Source organism: Centroberyx gerrardi, chromosome 6, assembly GCF_048128805.1.
Source record: "Centroberyx gerrardi isolate f3 chromosome 6, fCenGer3.hap1.cur.20231027, whole genome shotgun sequence".
NCBI lineage: Eukaryota > Metazoa > Chordata > Actinopteri > Beryciformes > Berycidae > Centroberyx > Centroberyx gerrardi.
In genome coordinates, this window is record NC_136002.1 from 34,136,178 (window position 1) to 34,158,383 (window position 22,206).

General features: G+C 44.8%; 1 protein-coding gene across 4 annotated transcripts in view; it reads right to left on the bottom strand.

The window, feature by feature from the left end:
* arrb1 (arrestin, beta 1) overlaps positions 1-19,165 on the bottom strand; it is a 22,486-nt gene extending 3,321 nt beyond the window's left edge. For all 4 annotated transcript variants that reach the window (XM_078283930.1, XM_078283929.1, XM_078283928.1 and 1 more), the window contains exons 1-12: positions 19,146-19,165; positions 9,468-9,498; positions 9,107-9,167; positions 8,629-8,673; positions 7,205-7,401; positions 6,766-6,825; positions 6,491-6,558; positions 5,434-5,569; positions 2,661-2,745; positions 2,506-2,578; positions 2,161-2,298; positions 388-471 (exon numbers count right to left, since the gene is read on the bottom strand). In XM_078283930.1, coding sequence (XP_078140056.1) covers positions 388-471; positions 2,161-2,298; positions 2,506-2,578; positions 2,661-2,745; positions 5,434-5,569; positions 6,491-6,558; positions 6,766-6,825; positions 7,205-7,401; positions 8,629-8,673; positions 9,107-9,167; positions 9,468-9,498; positions 19,146-19,165 — 998 coding nt within the window. The remainder of the gene's footprint in view (positions 1-387; positions 472-2,160; positions 2,299-2,505; positions 2,579-2,660; positions 2,746-5,433; positions 5,570-6,490; positions 6,559-6,765; positions 6,826-7,204; positions 7,402-8,628; positions 8,674-9,106; positions 9,168-9,467; positions 9,499-19,145) is intronic.
* Between the last annotated feature and the right edge of the window lie 3,041 nt (positions 19,166-22,206).

The window sequence follows — 22,206 nt, forward strand, 5'->3', positions numbered from 1 at the left end:
GTAATTGATTTTTCTCTCTTTCAATCAATAGCTAATCTCTGTAGTTATGTTAGGTCCCGCCTCCTGTCAATCAACCCAGTCAAGCCAACTGACAAGCCAGACTCTTCCTCTACAGACATGAAACAGAAATTAAAGCTAGATTTAAACTGCTGCTCTCTTCTTCACTGGTGATATTCAGACAGAGTTTGTTTCAGAATATTTACTGTGAAAAACAACTGAGGCGAAGGAAAAATATCAAATATCTGCCGATGTGATGAAAGCTGGAAAACATCCACAGTGATGGAGAACAGGAAGGGAAGCAGGAACATAAGAGAAACTCCTATAACGCTGGAACTGCCCTTTAATAAGCTGAGCTCTTATGGCAGCGGCGTCCCGGTGTGTACGCACCCGCCCCGAGACACGACCAGCTTCACTTTGACCTTGTAGGACACGATGATGCCGAGGATCTCCTTGTTGGCTCCGTCTCTCAACCTGGTGAGACAGAAACACGAGTCGGCCAGCGTCTCCTCATGCGTCAAACTCCTCTTATTCCCAAAGTGATCGTTCTCAACACTTCCTCCATACTTTTTATACTTTTAGGGGGAAATCAAGGAAGAAATGTAATATTTTACTAATTGTTAATCAGTGATGACAGTTCTTCCCTGTCAACAGGGCTGCGGTTTGTTCTGCTGCGTCTGAAGCGGACAAAACCAGCGGGGAGTTTTGAAGCCAATAAGGAAGTGGAGGCAGCAGCTCCTCTAACATCCTGAAAGACTCCAAACCCCAAACTCCATGAAGTCAGTGGACCACAACCAACTTCTGATCAAATATAAAGTCAATACATTTTTACAACAAGAGGTTTTGGTCTCAGCAGCTAATTTCACTTCTTCTAATGTGTGTCCTTAGGGACATTTTCAAAATAATTGCGTCATTAACAGATATAACGGATATAAAACAGGGTTGTTTTCCTAGTGATTGACAGGTCGTGGATTACGGGCCGACAGCAGGCGGCTCTGTGTCGACCCTCGGCCTCTCTGGCTGCTCCGGCTCCAAAACAAGTCAACATGGCGGAGATCGTGAACCCGATCTTTAGGTCTGACTCGCTCCATCTGTTTTACAGTCTGTGGTCTTAACCGGCGTCAGCCTCACTGTGGGATCCAGCTCATTAAAACATGACTGGACTCATCATGGGGAGACGCTCGGACATCTGACCTCTGACCCTCAGTGACTCACAGTTCTCAGTTCTGATTGGCTAAGTCACAAAATACCTGATAAACACTCACCTGTGACACCTAGCAGTTCATTTAAATATATATAATGTAATATAAACACAAACCTGTGACTACATGAGGTAATTTAAATATTCATTCTATAGTATTATGATATAAAGTCATGGTCTTAATTCACTGTCAGGCTTAATTTGCAATAATGATCGACTCACTGCATTAACTCACATGATATATAAACACACCTGTGAGCGCATTACAGCTCATTTAAATATTAATGCATTAACCTAAAATCACCACTCATACACTTTTGTGTCACTTCACGGCCACATTGTTCAAGAACTATCTTCGTTAGGTGAAAAAATAAAATATTCTTTGAACATTTGTGTTGTTTTTCATTACAGCTGCTGACCCTGACAACACTCAGCTGCTCTAACACTGAAGGATTCAGTCAGGAATTCACAGCTGGACCTCGGTTCCAGTTCCAGCTCAGAAAAACCAGTTCAGAAACACAGAAGCCCTCAAAGTGTAATTTGACCAATGTAAACTCCTGTTGCCCATTCAACAGCTAATGCTTGTCAGGGATATTTAGCAACAATAGCTAGCGAGTTAGTTAGCATAGCACGTTAGCAACTGTAGCTGCAACTTTACATTTCAGATTTATGTTTAACTGTTTACCACACAGCGGTTTTGAAAGATTTAAGGTCATGTGATGCTGAACATGGAACTGAAGTGTATTTTAAACATGTTAACAGTAATGCTGTGTCATGTTTACAGTGTTTGCAGAGCAGCTGCCGTGTTGGCGTGACGTCAGATACCTGCAGCTCAGAGACACCGGGTTCAGAAATCTTTCCTACTTGGATCTCTGACTTAAGGAGTCGATCCATTGCATTTAGTAGGAAGTCAGAACTTCTGACTTTGCGGCTCCTCTGTATCGCGGCGTCAGTGAACTCACAGCGTGCTGGACGCCAGGTTCGTGTCCTCGTGCTTCAGTTTGCCGTCCAGCGCCAGGCCGCGCTTCTCTCGGTTGTTGGCCAGGAACGGAGTGAGGGTGAAAACTTTACAGAAAGTCGCACTCGGAGCCACAAAATCACTGAGGGGAAAAAAAATCAGCATGAATGAAAGTTTTTCAACCAGTCACAGAGAACCAAGACACGCTGACCTGAGTCACTGTGGTTTCATCGTCTGCATCACGGACGTTTTATCTATTCTTTGTTTTGAAGCTTATTCTACTGTTGCATTCATTTCAAGTGAGTGGATTAGACAGTCAGGTGAGTAGAGTAAATGAAGCGGAACGTACTCGGACTCCTCGGTGGCCACCGGACACTTGTACTGAGCGGTGTTGAACAGGCAGATGTCTGCGTACTGCCGCACTGTGGAGACACACAGTCATCATCACCTCCACAACACTGACACCTGACTGACAAACACACTGACGACGGCGCTTTGAATCACCTGAGATCTTCATCTTCTTCACGGTCTTGTTAGTGTTGTTGGTGACGTGAACGTTGACGCTGATGGGCTCGCCGTGGTAGTAGATCTGAGAGAAGAGAAGACAGAATAATAATAATAAGAAGAAGAAATAATAACCTTTATTTGTCTAGCACTTTTCAAAACAAGGTTATACAGAGCTTTACAATACAACATAAGAGACATAGCATAGGAAAACAAAATTAAAAGACAATGAAAAGAATAAAACAGTATCATAGACAGATGAAAAAAAGTAATAGAATAAAACAAGAAAACATTTTCTACTATCAAACTCCATTGTAGCTGTTGGAAATATAAAATAAGAAAAATATAAAAGAAGAAAAATACACCAAACAACTAAATGGACCAAAGTCCATCACCAACAGCTGTTTTTAACAGTTACAGTGATTTAGGGGGATTCTTCCTTTAAAGCTCCATATTCTGTCCAGAGTTTTATTTTGTGTCTTGAGGTCCATTCAAAGCTGTGTGTGTGGTGTCATGAACCAAAAACACTCTCAATCCATTTTGACACGACCCTCTGTTCCGATTGGCTAACCGTTTCGAGAGTGAAACGTGAGACGCCGCGGCCCGGCGGCTACAGGTAGGGAAAACTCTCCGGTAATAAACGATGACGACCGCTCGACCGCTTTGAAAAAAACACTTTGTTAGTCTATTATTTCTTACAGAAATGATAATGAGCGAACCTTTGTGACGCCACAAAGTTACGGAAGTCCAAACGGCTCGTTTAGAGGCTCGCTTTTCTAATATGGATTGTGTGGATTTAGTTTTGATACTTTCACCATGTTTAGATACACATCCAACTCCTTTATCCTCACAGAGGAGAGGGAGTCCTGCTTTACTCCATGTGGACCTTTAAGGTCAGGTCACTAAAAGGTTTGGGTTATTTCAGTTTGTTAGAACAGGCTGAAGGAACACAGTAAATGTTTTGTGAAGCTCTTGGATCAATTTGCAGCATGACAAGACGATCAGCAGCACTTTGAGCTCTACCTGTTCAGTATTTAGTGCTTTTTATGTGACAAGATGCTTTTGAGATTTTATCATAGTGTTCTTGTTAGAGTTCTTCGTTCTGCCCTCAGGAAACCAATCAAACAGGATGCCAACCGACTGGGAAGATCATAAAGAGACGGTTCAGCTATTGGATGTAATCTGGAATCACTAAATGTGTTGTCCAATAGGAGAGCAGTGTCTAAATGTTCTGTCCAGTGTCTAAATGTGTTGTCCAATAGGAGACCAGTATCTAAATGTGTTGTCCAATAGGTGAGCAGTATCTAAATGTTCTGTCCAGTGTCTAAATATGTTGTCCAATAGGAGAGCAGTATCTAAATGTTCTGTCCAATAGGAGAGCAGTATCTAAATGTTCTGTCCAATAGGTGAGCAGTATCTAAATGTTCTGTCCAGTGTCTAAATGTGTTGTCCAATAGGAGAGCAGTATCTAAATGTTCTGTCCAATAGGTGAGCAGTATCTAAATGTGTTGTCCAATAGGAGAGCAGTGTCTAAATGTGTTGTCCAATAGGTGAGCAGTATCTAAATGTTCTGTCCAGTGTCTAAATGTGTTGTCCAATAGGAGAGCAGTATCTAAATGTGTTGTCCAATAGGAGAGTAGTATCTAAATTTGTTGTCCAATAGGAGATCAGTATCTAAATGTTCTGTCCAATAGGAGAGCAGTATCTAAATGTTCTGTCCAATAGGAGAGCAGTGTCTAAATGTGTTGTCCAATAGGAGAGCAGTATCTAAATGTTCTGTCCAGTGTCTAAATGTGTTGTCCAATAGGAGAGCAGTGTCTAAATGTGTTGTCCAATAGGAGAGCAGTATCTAAATGTGTTGTCCAATAGGAGAGCAGTGTCTAAATGTGTTGTCCAATAGGAGAGCAGTATCTAAATGTGTTGTCCAATAGGTGAGCAGTATCTAAATGTTCTGTCCAGTGTCTAAATGTGTTGTCCAATAGGAGAGCAGTATCTAAATGTGTTGTCCAATAGGAGAGCAGTATCTAAATTTGTTGTCCAATAGGAGATCAGTATCTAAATGTTCTGTCCAATAGGAGAGCAGTATCTAAATGTTCTGTCCAATAGGAGAGCAGTATCTAAATGTTCTGTCCAATAGGAGAGCAGTGTCTAAATGGGGGCAGATGGGTGACGACCCGGGTTCAATTCCCAACTCAACTTGAACTGTGAGCAAAACCTGAAGCTAACCTGAAGCTAACCTGAAGCTAACCTGAAGCTAACCAGAAGCTAACCTGAAGCTAACCTGAAGCTAACCTGAAGCTAACTGTTTCAGCTGCTAAACTGAAGTGTTAGCTAACCTTCTCATGTGACCAACAGGTGGAAATGTCCAGAACAATTCCTGCTGTTGGACCAGAATCCTTTACTGGAGAAGGAACCTGATCTGAACTGGATTCCTGGTCTGAACTGGATTCCTGGTCTGAACTGGATTCCTGGTCTGAACTGGATTCCAGACAGAAACATGTAGGCTGAGCTTCAGAGTTCGAGCTTTCTTGGAAATTTTATGAGACTGTGGCTGTAGATCCATTCAGTAACGTTCTCAGGAAAAGTGAATAGTCTGATAAGGTGGATTTGTTTCCAAATATAGGTTACTGTGACACAGTAAACTGTCTCTGGTCTAACTGGACTAACTCTGTCTGTATGTGGCTCTGGTCTAACTGGACCAACTCTGTCTGTATATGGCTCTGGTCTAACTGGACCAACTCTGTCTGTATATGGCACTGGTCTGGTCTGTTACCTCTTTGTCCAGAGAAGCCTCCAGGTGAAGCGGTTTGTCTGACATGAGGAACTGCCTGGTGGTTTCTGCCATGGGCTGTGGGCCTGGTTTCTCTGGAGCGTACTGCACCTTCCTGATCACCAACCGCACCGAGTTCCTGTAACACACAGTGACAGTGCTACGACTACTACTGCGTCTCTCCTGCTCCTGTGGTGGAGAAACTGGTCTCTCTCCTCTTCTACGATGGATTTCTCCCTGTATGATTGTTGAACGTCTCTCGGTGCAAAATGGCGGCTCTAGAAAGAAGCCCTCGCTCTTTGATTCTGAGGGACTGACACCAAAACCTGACGTTTACCGCTGATGTTTTACATCCTGAAACATTTTCTCATATCAAACTCCACTGTAGCTGCTGGAAACATATGGAGGTGACGTCACCTCGTCTACGATTGGCCGATTATCCACCAAGAAGAAAAACACAACTAACTACTGAATGGAGCCAGGAATGAGATGTACATCACCAATAGCAGTTTTTCACAGGATTACAGTGTTTTCCTTTAAGGCCCAGTCAGAATGCCAGAAGCAGCAGACTGTGGAACAGGAACAGTAACACAACAACACAAATCTGCATACATAAAAACACAATCAGCTTGTAAGTCCTTTCAGCAGTTTAGCGACCGCTAAGTGAAACTAAAAGACGACTGCTGCTTCACTCAGCAAAACTCAGAAACCATAATGGACTTACATCTTCTACAGCATCATACCATCATCTATTATTTATTCAACTGAGTCTGGTTTTCAGAAATGATTTTGGATCTTCAATGACTCCGGTCCAATTCTGTGAAGTTATATTTTTCAGTGTACCCATAGTTCAGCAAACTAACCTTTGATTTGTGACTAATTTGTTGACTCTGGTCTGTTAATGTTATTTTTAATTCAGTGTCAGTTCTCAGTGTGCTTATCAATCTGCTCCAGCAGCAGCTCTGCAGGAAGCCTGCTAATGCATGAGTGATTTCAACTTCATTCATAATTCATCTCTTTATTCTATCGGGGTCAGACTGCAGCTGACTAATGGTTTTACCTTTTGTGGATCTTTTCTTCAACATTTTCTGCACAGAAAGCTTTCACTTCAAAGTCGACGCCGCAGGCCTGAAGAGACACGACAGCAAACACATTTTATTGGATTTACATATCCAGTTAATAAGGAAGTATTAAATACTGTTGAGATGCCCTTGGGCAAGGCACTTCACCTAAATCAGTGGCCAGTAGCAGACTGCGGTCGGACCGGTCAGTGAACATGTAGCAGGCTGGAGCTCAGTCAGTGGGAAACTAATCTTAAAGAGTAAAGGTCCTCACCTTGCCAGTGTCCTCGGGGCCGGGCTGCAGGGTGACGGAGCAGGGCAGGTTCAGGGGAATCTGACCCAAACAAATAAATCAAAACGTCTGGTTCAGTGGCAGAGGAGACGCCGCTCAACATGAGATGAGATGAAACTTTATTAACATTAGGTCGTTACAGGAGCAAAACTAATAGGATTCAGCTGGGAAAAAGACAAATACAATATATTCAGGTAGAGTTCGGTAGAAGACGATCCGCTGAGTGGAAACGGTCGGTGCCGCCGCTTTCCGGGCCGCGGAGAGAAATACGTCGGTCGCTCTCTGTATCGTTTTCACAAACAGCTTTTTTGGAGATATTTTGACAAACAGTTTGGACTCATTACTCTGTACTACAGGTATGTAAGAGACAAATTATATGTAGGTCCGAAATCATCAAACTTATCCTTTAGGGCCACAGTACCTCAAAGGTGAACGGGTAGGCGTGTTCTCCGAGTTTTTTAATGAGGCGCTCCTGAAGGCGAGTGAGACTCTTCTTCTCTTCAGGCACCGGAGGGAAGGCCTGGATGTTCGCCACAAACAGGTCCTTCCGAAACGTCAAACCCAGGACGTCCAGGTCCTCGCGGCCGTAACGGAACGCACAGGTCAGCGTCACGAACACTGAGGGGAAAAACCCAGGAACTTAAAACCAGCACTGTTCTGAAGTGAAACATAAAAAGGATGAGAACAAAACATTGATCTAGGTTTTGACTGAATGGGTAGTCGGCTTCTTTAGGAATACTCGTCTGGACTGAATCAAACAAAACAGATCACCATACTGCTCTTAAGCATTTGTTAAAGCGGCACTGGGCAACTTCGTACAATGGTGGCCCCAGATGGCAGTGAGAGGTAACTACTGAAATATCTGAGCTTCAACACCCAGAATTCCTGTGCGGTGAGGTCAGTGAAGTGGTCTGTGCCGCTTTACACCAAAGGAAACCAAAGGAACCAGAGAGGAAAAGACCTAACGCTGGTGATCCAGCTTTCTCTTCTGGATTTCCCTCTTCTGTTTGGATCGCTCAGATTTCCCTCCAGTGAGCAAACGGACAGCAGAGTTTCATTTGGACAAACGGGGAGAATCTGCAGCGGCTCGGTCAGTGATGAGACGCCACATCACCTCCGGCTGAACAGACGGATGGAGTTTCACATAGAAATGTTTAAATCAGCTTTAAACTGACTTGAGACCTGAAATGGGACAGAAGGCCGTACACAGTGGGTCCTTTTACATGAAGAGACTGCTAATCTGTTTTAATGCCCCTGGTCCACAGGCCAAGAGAGCCCATTTCCCCTTTATATCCCAAACTCAAACAGTTGAAGTCACACGGTTCGTGCAGAACATGGACGACCTCTTCACTTCACTCCGTCACTTCTGGACATTTCACTGGGTTTGACTTGCAAATTCTCAGTTTGTTGTTTGTTTATGGAGACCTATTGTGTATTTAATCATTTTCTTCATAATCCATAAGCACACATGGAAAACATAATCTTGATGTTGTGCTTCACTCTAGCGAGCTAGCTAGCTAAGTGGCTACAGCTATTTGGATGTGATGGGATAGCTAGGCTAACAAGCTAACATCAATTGTTTATCCAACCAGAACTCAAGCTAGCAGCTAAAGTATTTTAGCCTCCGCTAATGTTACACTCCAGGAAAAACAACAATCTCCAGATTATTGCCAGAACGTGATTGGTTCTCGTGCTGCAACCATCACGCTCATTTGCTTAGTATTAAACTTTTTCAAGTTTTCTCATCCGTTTGCATCGCCACCTATCCCATCATGCCGTTCTTCGCTTCTCATAGTCAGTGAATGGAGGCGAACTGTTTGCCTCGTCAGCTCAGCAGATTCTCACCTTTTCTCTCCTTCAGGTACTCCGGGTCGATCAGGACGACGCCGTCTGCAGAGGAGGAGGGTCACATTCTGTTTTTATTCTTATTTTAATTTTCTATTTGCATTCTATTACCTTTTTAATGTTTACATTTTTAACGATTTCAATTTAATTAGTATATTACTCACATTTTCTATTAACCTCCTAAAGCGTTTTTTGACTGTTTTTTAAATGCTCTATAAAAAAGCTTATAATAATAATAATAATAATAATAATAATAGCATCATCAAAATCAAAAACATCAATCTCATAAAATAAATTAAAATTTGTAAAAACAAGAAGACAGCACAAGATAAAAAGATACCAACGGAGGGTAAAAACCATTTACCAGTAAAAATAACGGGATAAAAGACATTACATTAAAGCAAGTGTTTAAAAATAAGCTTTAAGAAATGATCATTATTATTATTATTTTCACATTTTGAAGAGCAGCTGTGCTTACCGACGGGCTCCACCAGGTCCACATGGTCCACGAAGTCCCTCTTCCCCAGATAGACGGTGAGCTGAGGAGAGGAACACAGGCGTTAGCGTCCTGCCAAGAGTCCTCGAGCCAGACACTGAACCACCTGCTGGCTCTGTTCACCTGACCAGCAACAAACTGGATCTGGTGTTTACATGCCAGGACATACCGGTTGATATCAGGACATCCCAGCTGGCACATTTTCATGATCAGGATACGGGCTTATTGTGATCTAACATGCTAACATGCTTCTAACATACATGTTTTTACTAAACTGTCCCTTTAGTGTTCTGTGCAGATTGAACATGATAAAGATTATTTTTTTAAAGAAGGCATGACTCACCTTTCCATTGGGACTGGCTTTCTTAAATACCCTGAAAAACACACAGGAGAGCACAGCTTAGTTTCACTGATTCAGAAGGAAACGGACTGTTCTCATCTCCTCGTCACTGTGACGGGGGACGAGTCCAGAAGTGAGTCTGCACCGGTCCTGCAGACCGGTACAGACCGGTACAGACCGGTGCAGACCGGTGCAGACCGGTGCAGACCGATGCAGACCGGTGCAGACCGGTACAGACCGGTGCAGACCGGTGCAGACCGGCAGTGAACACCGTGATCAGCAGTCAGTCCGTCAACAGTCACGATGTTTCTCAGCTGATCGTATCGTCAGTTGGCATGGCAACAAGAAAACCTTCAATGAGGTATAATACAAAAAAAATATTACGACTTAAATCTCAAGTTTCAACTTTTTTCTCAAGTTTGTATTGACTTTTTATCTCAAAAGTTTTTACATTATTGTCAAAATTTTCAACTTTATTCTTGAAATATTTATTTTTCCCCAGTGTCCCCAGTGCTCTTCTGTATACAAGACACTTCATGCACATTAGCAAAATATTAATTAAAATATTAAACTCAAAGCATGAGTGTGAGTCTACACACGTCTTCACACATGAACAGAGTCCAGACTGTAAGAACACAGATCTGATCTGATGCTCCACCCAACAGGCAGGTCCGATGTTAACTACGAAAGCCAATCAGAAGAGCTCATTTGGTCACATGGTACATCGTCCCCGCAACAAAACATAGGATGGAGCGTTTTCCATTCGCATTAACTGGGAAATTTACACATTTACCAATTTCCCACATTTCCTGTAACACACACTCCGCATGACAGTTCTGTTGTACAGTGATGTTGAAATAAGCCTGACTAGCTTTACTGACAAGCTGCCAGTCTGGATCTGCTGAAACCAGACACAGATTGCTGTCTCAGTGGTTTTTTTCCTGGTTGTTAGCATCAGTTTTGCCGTCCGGCTGCAGTCCATCAGCCTCCCCGCTCTCTGCCAAGCCTCCTGCCTCTGGCTAATGGCGTCCGACACAATTACCTTCCCTGCCTCTCTGTTTGTGTCCTAATGTTGTCATAAATTAGCTGCCGTGTCTGCTGCGGCTCCATTAGGCCTCCAGCAGACTCTCCCTGCTTCCTCCTGAATGGACCTTCCTCAATTAGCGTCATTAGCGCAGCATCAGGACCGGCGTTCCCAGAACCGCCGGCCCCTGGGAACTCTGCCGTTACGCAACCGACACGCAATCAAAACTGAACCTGACTGTGTTTACCTGCACACCGAGATCTCTTTAAACCCTAACATGGATCAGCATCGGAATCAGAAATCAAAATGAGTGTCTGATTAAACAGAAGTCCCATCAGCTGTTTTGTCCTGTAGTTACACTGCAGTGACGCTGCGTTCGGGTCACAGCCGAACAGCCCGCTGTACTGAACCACGCCGCCGTCAGCGCGGCAGAAAGTGTCGCTGCTGGTCGCAGACGCTTCATGATGTCATCACGCCGGTGCAGCAACTAGTAACGTCACACTGTCACGGCTTTGTTTTGTCTCCTTTTTGTTTTGTTTGGCAAATAATCGTTCTTGTTAATTTAAATAATTCAAGTAAATAATAAAGTAAATATAACTACCCTACGCTACCGTCCCTCTGCTCTGATTGGTTCCTGCTTCACCGCATCATCAGAGTGGGAAAAAGTTGAAGCAGCTGAACTTCAGTTTGTAGCTGCTGCAGTTTACACTGTCTGCAACACAGAATCACATTAAGTTCACAGTTATTATCAGATGATCTTTGAGTTTGCCAAAAAACAATTTGCACCAGATTACTTTCTGGTCTTGCAGTCAGGATATCTGTCCACCTTCAGGACTGAATAGGAAGGAGAGACTATGTATTACGTTCTGGTCTTGATACTGGATTAACATTAGGGATGCCACTGGTAATATTCCTACACCAGTAATACTAACAGTCCAAATAGAGCTTATTGATGACTTACAACAGCAGAATAAGCTTCAGTTGCTCGATCACCAACATTACAAGCAACCAATAGGAAGGAGGTCAAAGGTCACCGCACTCTGACACTAGATGGAACATGCGGCCCTGGAATGATCCTGGCGACAGAGGAGTGAGGGGAAACAGACGGTGTTAATCCATGCAGGTGGTTCTGTGGGCGGTTCTCCTGGTGGAACCTGAAAGTCCCGGTCCTGACTCAGATCGGAGGCTTTATAATCCGTGTGAACGGCAAAAAGCTGAGCGGAGTCGAGTGTTTTCACTCCCCATCTGGACCGCACGGACATGAGCTGCAGTCAGATCCTGAGGCACGAGACCTACATGCCGCTTGGACTGAATGCTCCAATCGCAATTTATCAGCGTTGTCATGACAACAAGTAAATCATCGCTGACCTGAGCAGAGTTAGCATGGAGATCAGTTCAAATCGGAGCTGAATGTGACGTCTGTTGTTGTTCCTCTGCTCTGCTGTCAGTTCACAGTATTATGGGATATGGGCAGTGTTGGGCGGTAACCCATTACTCAGTAACACGTTACAGTAATGTGATTACTTTTTTCAGTAACAGTAGTGTAAGGGATTACAATTTCAAATGCAGTAATTACATTCTGGTTACTAATCCCAGTTACAATACAATACAACACTGCAAATGAATTATTATTTGAAGGGGGATTAAAAGGGGGATTAATAAAGTGATATCTTATCTTATTTTATCTTATCTTATCCTACGCTCTGTTACTGTGTTACTGAAACCTGAACCTGAACCCCTTCGACCTTTTCTGTTCTCTCCTTTGAAATTTTAAATCCCTCTGTGTTTTCCTCATCTGTCTTCAGGACTTGCAGCAGGTTTATCATCTGTTCACTAAAACAGCAAAACAGCATCTGGAGTCTGAGGGAGACGCAGACTCTCAGCAGCTGGAAGGTTTCCCGATACTTTGAATTGATCTCAGTCAGGATCAGAGAACATTCTGGTCCGTTGTGAACTTTGTGTGGCGGCAAAACTCTTTCCACATTACTGCTGCTGGTGAGGAATTAGTAAAGTAATGTGATTACTTTTTAAATGAGTAATAAGTAAAGAGTAATTAATTACATTTTCCGGGTATCCATCCTGGATATGGGTGACATCCTACAGTAGATAAACAGTCATCCAATAAATTCAGAGACGAGCAGCGATGCAGAATTGATCCTGAAGGCCCGCAGTGTGAACGCAGCCTCAGTTCAGATTTCTCTGTCAGGAGTCTGTTCGCCGCTGCAGATCCTCCAGGAGCTTTCAGAGCCGATCAATACATGAGCACAGAGCTGCCGTCCGTCACCGGACGCCGTTAAACCGACCGGACACACCGGCTGCACGTCGGCTACAGCAGGAGGAGCGCACCGACGGGCGCGGAGAGGGAAAGAGCTCGGAAAACAGAGAGCGTACAGATGTATTGATACTCTCGTTCTTCATGCCGGATCGATGGCGGCGGCGCTGGTGGGAACACAGAGCGGCAGATCGATAGCAGATTCCTGTTGAGTCTGAAACCTGACTGAAGACTCCCATGACACCAGAACTAAACCTCCTGGCTGCGTTCACACCGGCACCGAAACATCACACTTCAACTGTGCTGTGGTCCGGGTCTGATCACTGGACACACACACACACACACACACACACACACACACACACACACACACACACACACACACACACACACACACACACACACTCTTTCCTCTCTAACATCCAACCATGTTTCTACAAAAGCATCCGCCCTACTTTAACAGCACAAGTGAGAGTTGCATCACTTCCTGTGGGTTGTTAAATTTTTAAATTGGGCTAATTGACCATTTGACAGGAGGCTGGAGGCTGGTGTCCAGTTACTGTCGGTGAGTAGAGTCCATTAGACGCCGCTCTACTGCTGCATCAGTTTCTTCCTCAAAGCTTCAGCACAGGTAAAAACAAACATACCATCCCAGAACAAGTCAGCTTCACTCGAGTCCCAAGTCAAGTCTCAAGTCATTAATGTCAAGTCTCAAGTCTAAATGTAGAACAGCAAGTCAAGTCAGAACAAATCAAGAGTCCAGTATCAATTTAATATCTTAAAGAAAACTAAATATCTAGGACTTTTCAATGCAATATGGTTTTAATAGGATAAAAACTTGGTAAGAGCATCATGAGTTTGATTTCTATAATCAGTTTCAACTTCAATAAATTCAATCATTCCATACAAATTCAGAAAACAGAATTTAAATTCAGTCGTCCGCTGGAACAAATCTCATCACTTTCAATCTAAGTCATTTACACAAACACAAGATCTCAAGTCAAGACTTTAGAAACCTTTTCAAGTCATCAAAGTACAAGTCAGAGTCAAGTCCCAAGTCACCAGAACCCAAGTCAAGTCAAGTCTCAAGTCTTCTCTTCATGCAGCAAGTCAAGTCTCAAGTCTTCTCTTCATGCATCAATCAAGTCTCAAGCAAGTCTCAAGTCCCAGTCATGTGATTTGAGTCCTCATCTCTGATCCCAACACACAGACACCATGTTGTACATACTGAGCTGACCCAGGATCAGCCTCAGTCAGAACAGTGGCTCTGGATCTGGAACACTCTCCACTCTGAATTATTCCTCCTTTACTCAGCTGATCAGGACCAGGATCAGATTCACTAAATATCCTCATCTTAGCACTGGGATCTGCTTTGTCCCATTGACTTCCAGTGGAAATAAGCTTTGTCCATTGAGTTCAAATGGGACTAAATCCAGTCCAGATGAGAGAGGAGGAGAGACTGACAGGCCAAGACATGGAGGAGGAAGAGGAGGAAGAAGGAGAAGAGGATGAAGAGGAGGAGGAGCAGAAATAATCTGTTCTGGTTTGAATCACACAGCGCTGATGTTGCTGGACTGGAGCTCACAGAGAACACGTTATATTTTATATTTTATGACATTTCTGCTTCACTAGACGATATCCAGGGACAGGAGTTTGTGTGTGTGTGTGTGTGTGTGTGTGTGTATGTGAGAGAGAGAGAGAGAGTGTGTGTGTGTGTGTGTGTGTGTGTGTGAGACTCACAATGACTCGATTCGGCTTGGACTCAGAATCGGAATTGAATACTGATGACTCAGACTTGAATATTGAATATTGATGACTCAGACTTGGACTTGAATATTGATGACTCGGACATGGACTTGCGCACTGAGGACTTGAACTTGAGACTCGATTACCTTAGTCATCGGCTCCACATCTTTTCAGCATTCCCCTAAATGGAGCCAGGAATGCAACATAGAAGAGAGGAGAAGAGAAGAGAAGAGAAGAGAAGAGAGGAGAAGAGAAGAGAAGAGAAGAGAAGAGAAAATTGTCCTCCAATCTGAAGCTCATCCATCCAGACAAAGCATCATCTGCCTCAGAAAATCTCCTCCTCTCCTCTCCTCCTCTCGTCTCCTCTCCTCCTCTCCTCTCCTCCTCTCTCCTCCCCTCTCCTCTCCTCCTCTCGTCTCCTCTCTCCTCTCCTCTCCTCCTCTCATCTCCTCTCCTCCTCTCATCTCCTCTCCTCCTCCTCTCCTCCTCCTCTCCTCCTCTCCGACAGACAAATTGGTAATAATGTCTTTCGGTCTGTAATGTCTTTCGACCAAAATTTTTGTGCCGCTGTTTACTGATATTCAGTATCTTTAAATTTGAACGTTTACATAGCAAAAAAATAGAAGTAGAAGTCTAAGTCAGTGTTTCCCCCTGAATCAATGGACAAATAATGTAATTAGGATTTGTTTTGGGTTCAGGGTTTGTGATGCTCTCGTCTCTCTATGGAAGTGTGAATTTAAAGATAAAAAGAGGAAATCCCAGCTAATGGAAGTCCAGTCTGTGCTGATTGAGTTGGGACTGAGGTGACCCTAATAAACCCCCAAACTACCCCCAAACTACCCAGTAAACTAACCAGTAAACTAACCAGTAAACTAACCAGTAAACTAACCCCAGTCTAACCTTTAAACTACCCCTAACCCTCCTCACATCCTGCTCCCAAGCCAGTCTTGACCTAAAATTAAAGATTCAAATTAAGATTAAAATGTTACAAATGTTAACATCCAGCCAACATTCAGACGTTCCTGTGCTGGTCTCCATGTAAACCACTCTGTTACTGACTGACTCTTAAACTCAGCAGGAAGATCCAATGTGTTCCTCAGATCTGATATTTCAGGCTCACTGTCCACACTACAGTGTACAAGTTACCAGATCAGATTTGTGTGTTCGTGCAGCGCTGCTATATCTATATTGGTTGTCATAGTAACGAAGCAGGCATCCTTACGTTGGAGCTCCACTACCAGCGTCACGTCGCCATCAGCACCGCGCCCGCGTGGCGTTCTCCTGCTCCACAGAGCGCGTTGACTTTTGAATGGATCCACTAGAAAACAATCAATTCAACTTTATTTCAGTGAGGGGGAACGCGTGCGTCAGCCATCCAGAATTGAACCTCGGTGATTTTTTGGCTCGGACGCAACGCAACGCGAGCAGTGGAGCATCTTTCCCTGCTGGTGAAGGAATCGTTCAGAGCCGTTACACAGGACAGTGAGTCTTTCTACACCTGACTTCCAGCTTTGCCTTTCCCTCCAGACAGCAGACCTGCTCCATGTTTGTTCTTGGTTGGACACGTTGCTGTGTGTTTACGTTGCTTCCCGCTCGAGTCGCAGCGTAAGACACAAAACCAGCAGCCTGGTAAGACCATCCTGATCACGTGACCTCACATCCTGTTTCGTTCCACGGATCAGTCTGGACTTCCAGCCGCCCACATCCATTTCCTGAAATTACAATGTAACCGGGCCAATCAGGGACTGCGTCGTAGTTGATGATGTAACCGGGCCAATCAGGGACTGCGTCGTAGTTGATGATGTAACCGGGCCAATCAGGGACTGCGTCGTAGTTGATGACGTGAAATACAGGCCGCCGCCGCGTCTCCCGAAGCAACGAGCGGTAACGTTAACGTTAGTAGAGTAAACACAGCCATAAGTGCAGTTATTGCATAAATAGACTCAATAACAACAGTTAAACAAGAACAACAGTACGCACCAGTGGAGTTTCTCGGCAGAAAAGATGTTTTCGCCGTTCTTCCGACCGGATTTGAATTTGGATTCGCTGATTGGCTGAAGGAGTTTGTCTGTCAAGGCAAGTACTCCCGCCCACTGAAGTCGATGTGGGCGGCTGGAAGTCCAGACTGATCCGTGGAGCGAAACAGAATGTGAGGTCACGTGATCAGGATGGTCTTACCAGGCTACAAAACCAGCGCCGCACAGAGAAAAAACACTTTGATCTGATCACAGCGGTCAAACTGAGCTGCAGGTCCACACATGCATTTCAAACCACATATGAAAGTGGCTTGTATCCGATTTGAAAAGATAAAAAGAAAGAAGTTTCTAGACTAAAATCTTAATAGATTTGTAATCACATCATCTACATAACGATTATCAAGGTTATTATTATTCCATTATTATTCCAACAAATGGAAAATGCCATTACTTAACCCTGAAACATTTTGAAATGATCCAACATGTAATTGACTTCTGGAGCGCATCTGAAATCTGCGGCAGATGTTTCACAGTAACAACACACTGACTGGCCTGATGGGGGCGCTGCAGGTACAATGACAACCTGCAAGATTCTTGTTTTTCTTGATTGTGGCGAACTTCGGTGAAAAGCACTCATTGCTTTGGTTTTTGCTCTCTGACCAACATACTGTGATAATACAGTGTAGACTGGGGCTTCTTATATTTCTCCTACCTTCTGATATTTATTCTAAACAAAAACAGAAAACATCACTTCCTGTGCAGCAGAGGATTTTTCCCAGGAAAGAGCGACCAGACTCCGGCGGCTCAGGACAGAACTGGTTTCAGGTTGAATCACTGCTGTGTTGTAACAGTGAGGAAGAGGAGACGGACAAGATGAAGAAGCTGTGGATTATTAACACCTGCCTTCAGACTGACAAAACGTGCTGCACATTAGGCTGATCGTCCTCATGGGGGCGCTATAATTAAAGGTTTTCATTTTTAAATTCATGTGATACCTCAGACAGAACTGGAGCGATTTTGATAAAACAGGAATGACGCATTTTGGCATTGTGTTCTGGTGTTGAGAAACGTGGCCTGATGAGGGCGCTGGGATTTTATGGCAAAATGTCAAACTCTGAACGGGCAGAACTGCTGCACCACCCTCTGATTCTGATGAAATTTGGAGGGATGATACACCTGGTTGCTGATTGGCCTAAAAGCAGCCTGCATCACTCCTGCTGGACGATGTGTTTGCCTGAATGTTGTGTGGAGTGAGTTTGGTGAAACCTGTTCAGACCCTTCAGAGACACGCTGGCTGCAGAGTCCCGTCCCAACGTGACGAGACAAAGTGTTTATACCTACATTATGGAGACTACAGTATTTGCTGCTTTGCTTCTTCTCTGCTTTTTTGAAGGAAGCACTAAAAAGCATAATTTAAAAAAAGAAAGAAATACACGGATGCTGATAAGGAATTAACCTTTCTTTCCTTAATTCCTGCTGAAGTGTCTTTCTGCAGATCGCTGGTTTTTGCCCGGCGACAGAGATATTTGTAGAAAGCGCTCAGATGACAGAGAGATGATGTGAGGCGAGCGGGGAGGCGGCGGCGGCCGAGCTGCTCTGTATGGCTCACAGACCACAACACTCATTAATATTCTCCTCCCATTGGAGAGGGCTGGCTTCCCCCTTTGTTTGGAGAAATAAATCTCCCGCTGTGTATTAATACACAAACTGGAAGTAGTACTACGACTCGGAGGGAGCGTGTCCGCAGCACAGCACTCGAAACCAAGTCAGTGACAGGAGAACAGAGAAGGGTTCTGAAGAAAACCGAGTTAAAAAGACGAGTTACTAGTTTCCAACCAAGCTACTGACACTACTGACACCCAGCTCTACACACACACACTGACAGGGTTCTTTGGTTAGGTCAGTGGTTCTATATGGAACCATAATGACTCTGATGTTTAAAATTAAAACCCTGGTAAATCAGAAAAAGGAACCCAGTGTGATTCCTTAAAAGTTCTTTTAATCCTGCTGGTTTGGAACATTTCATACGGTGTAAAAGGTTCTGTACAGCACCATAGAGGGTTCTGCTGCGGTACAAACCTAAAGAACCACTTCCCGGTGCTCTATAGAACCATGTTTATTAAGAGTGTATCGAGCAGCAATTTCCCACCTTGTACACAAACATGAGACTGAACAGAGCCAACACACACACACACACACACACACACACACGCCTCGCTATGTCTACGTTCTTAACAACAAGGGTTCTATAGAGCACCGGGAAATGGTTCTTTAGGTTTGTACCACAGCAGAACCCTCTATGGTGCTGTAAAGAACCGTTTACAACGTATGACATGTTCCAAACCAGCAGGATTTAAGAAGTTTTTCAGGAACACACTGGGTTCTCTATTCAGATTCACCGTTTTTTGTTTTTATTTGAACCAATCAGAGGGCTCTTTCAGTCATTACGGTTCTATATGGAACCACTACACTAACCGAAGAACCCTGGAGGAATCCTTCTTTTGCTAGGCGTATTAGTCCGTCTCTCGACCCCGCTCTCTCTTTCTTCTTTACACACACACACACACACACACACACACACACACACACACACACACACAATATTAAATCAGCCAAGCAGATGCATCGTTCTCTCTCTCTCTCTCTCCGCTGGCTTTTCTTACCTGGTGCCTTTATCTCCCATCCTGACGAGGCTGATCAACGCCGAGCCGACAGGAAGAGAGGAGGAGGAGGAGGAGGAGGAGGAGGAGGAAGAGCAGCAGGAGGAGGAGGAGGGGTTTGCTGATGGCTGTAGCGGTGGAGGCTGCTGGGGAGTCTCAGGCTGCCGTCATCCTGTCAGATCCAGAGTCAGAGCGTCTCCTCAGCAGGAGGAATCTCCTCCATCTGGGCTGTGAGGCCGACGCTCCTCTCTGCTGCTCTCCTCCTCTTCCTCCTCCTCTTCTCTTCCTCCTCCTTTCTGGCTGACTACCACACACACACTCCCTCCTCCCTCTTATTGCCTGACTACCTCTCTCGCTCCGCTCTCTCTCTCTCTCCTCCCTCCTGCTATTACTCATTCAGTCTGAGAGCATGTGGCTCAATTTGGGTAGAGGGAGATTCTCTCTCTCTCTCTCTCTCTCTCTCTCTCTCTCTCTTCTCTCTCTCTCTCTCTCTCTCTCTCTCTCTCTCTCTCTCTCTCTCTCTCTCTCTCTCTCTCTCTCTCTCTCTCTCTCTCTCTCTCTCTCTCTCTCTCTCTCTCTCTCTCTCTCTCTCTCTCTCTCTCTCTCTCTCTCTCTCTCTCTCTCTCTCTCTCGCCTGCCAAACTAATCAGCAGAGAAATGTGTGAAAAAGAAAGGATGAAAACCCAGAGGCCAGTTTTTATTTCTGTCTGTGTTTCTGACGTCACGTCGACCGCTGGGCTCTGACCTCCATCATTCATCTGTCCATCTGTCCGTTGTCTCTCTGTCTGTCTGTCTGTCTCTCCGTCTGTCTCTGTCTCTCCGTCCGTCTGTCTGTCTCTGTCTGTCTCTCCGTCTGTCTCTGTCTGTCTCTCCGTCTGTCTCTCCGTCTGTCTCTCCGTCTGTCTCTCCGTCTGTCTCTCCGTCTGTCTCTCTGTCTGTCTCTCCGTCTGTCTCTCCGTCTGTCTCTGTCTGTCTCTCCGTCTGTCTCTCCGTCTGTCTCTCCGTCTGTCTATCTCTCTGTCTCTCTGTCTGTCTCTCCGTCTGTCTATCTCTCTGTCTGTCTGTCTGTCTCTCCGTCTGTCTCTCTGTCTGTCTCTCTGTCTGTCTCTCCGTCTGTCTATCTCTCTGTCTGTCTGTCTGTCTCTCCGTCTGTCTCTCTGTCTGTCTCTCTGTCTGTCTCTCTGTCTGTCTCTCCGTCTGTCTATCTCTCTGTCTCTCTGTCTGTCTCTCTGTCTGTCTCTCTGTCTGTCTCTCCGTCTGTCTATCTCTCTGTCTCTCTGTCTGTCTCTCCGTCTGTCTCTCTGTCTGTCTCTCCGTCTCTCTGTCTGTCTCTCTGTCTCTCTGTCTGTCTCTCTGTCTCTCCGTCTCTCTGTCTGTCTCTCTGTCTCTCCGTCTCTCTGTCTGTCATCAGCAGCTGGGTTTGGACTCTGCGTCCTGAGGCTCCTCTGGACTGCAGATGGTTTTCACTCCTGGAGGGAACTGACTGAGCTCCTCTTCACTTTCAGTGCCTTGCTCAAGGGCAGCTTGACACAGGCTGTTGACATGAGGCTTGAGTGCCATTCGCAGGTCCATTTTGGCCTGTAAACCAATGGTTTGCTTGCAAACATTCAACTTGCTGATGAGCCACTGGACGATGATGTAATGCTGCTGCTGCTGGAACGGCTGTTCAAGTTGAAATCTGGAATGAAACTCTGAACCCGGTGTCTCTGAGCTGCAGGTATCTGACGTCACGTCAACACGGCAGCTGCTCTGTAAACACGACACAGCATTACTGTTAACATGTTTAAAATACACTTCAGTTCCATGTTCAGCATCACATGACCTTAAATCTATCAAAACAGCTGTGTGGTAAACATAAATGTGAAATGTAAAGTTGCAGCAACAGTTGCTAATGTTCTATGCTAATTAGCTAGCTAGCGTTGCTCAATATCAATGTCATAGCATCAGCTGTTGAATGGGCAACAGGACTTTACACAAGACTAGCCAATAGCAGATGAGCAGTGCAGTACCCTACTTTTCACCACTAGGTGTCAGGCTTCACCACAGATTTGGGTTTGGGGTTTAGTTCCTCTTTAAACTTACCTAATGAGTCGGATCCACCGCTGCTTCACCGACTGAGACAATGGAAAGCGGTAGAAAGAAGTGCAGTTGTTCACTCCTGACCAATAGTTGCAGCCAGGTACAAAACACCGGACCATGTTCTTCTTCTGTCTTGTGCTTTATTCTCATTTTCTGACTCGGGGGATCAGACAGAGGGTGCGGCCGGTGGTGAAGAGGAGGCTGAAGAGGACGGCTGTGTGCCTGCCACCGGAGTCTCCAATGCGCCCCGTGCTCCACGAGACCATATCACATGATTTTTATAACCTTATAACCATTTGTCACATTTAATTATGACAAATTGAGGCTCTGCTAAAAGACTGTAACGCAGACTAATTCACACCATATCAGCCTATAATGAAATGTAGATGCTTTTTGGACAAACGATCGGCTTTCAAACTAAAGCAACAAAAATGCTATTTAGTTATAGCCTAGATGGTTTTCTGACATGGAACATTATTATTAAAGAGCTTTCTAATTTGATGTGGAGTAGGCCTGGAAATGAACAGTGTAAAGGCTATTTCTGCTTCATTTCACTACTCTGCCATCTAACGGCTCTGCTCCACTGCAGCCATCAGCCGTCAGCCTTTGAAGGAATGATTCCTTGCAGTGAAAGATGCTCCGCTGCTCGCGTTGCGTTCAGGTTACGTTGCGTCCGATGGCTGCATCCAAGCTAAAATATTGTCGAGGTTCAATTCTCGATGGCTGACGCACGCATTCTCCCTCATTGAAATAAAGTTGAATTGATTGTTTTCTGGTGGCTCCATTCAAAATTCAACGCGCTCTGTGGAGCAGGAGAACGCCACGTGATGACAACGCGACGCGAAGCTGGTAGTGGGGCGTTTCCATGTCTCCAAAATGTGCTCACGGCACTTACGTACGCACTTTTCGGGCCGATTTTGTGCGCACACAATGTTTTATAAACTGGGACTACTGGATAAAGTGGGACTGCCAGACCAACTGGGAC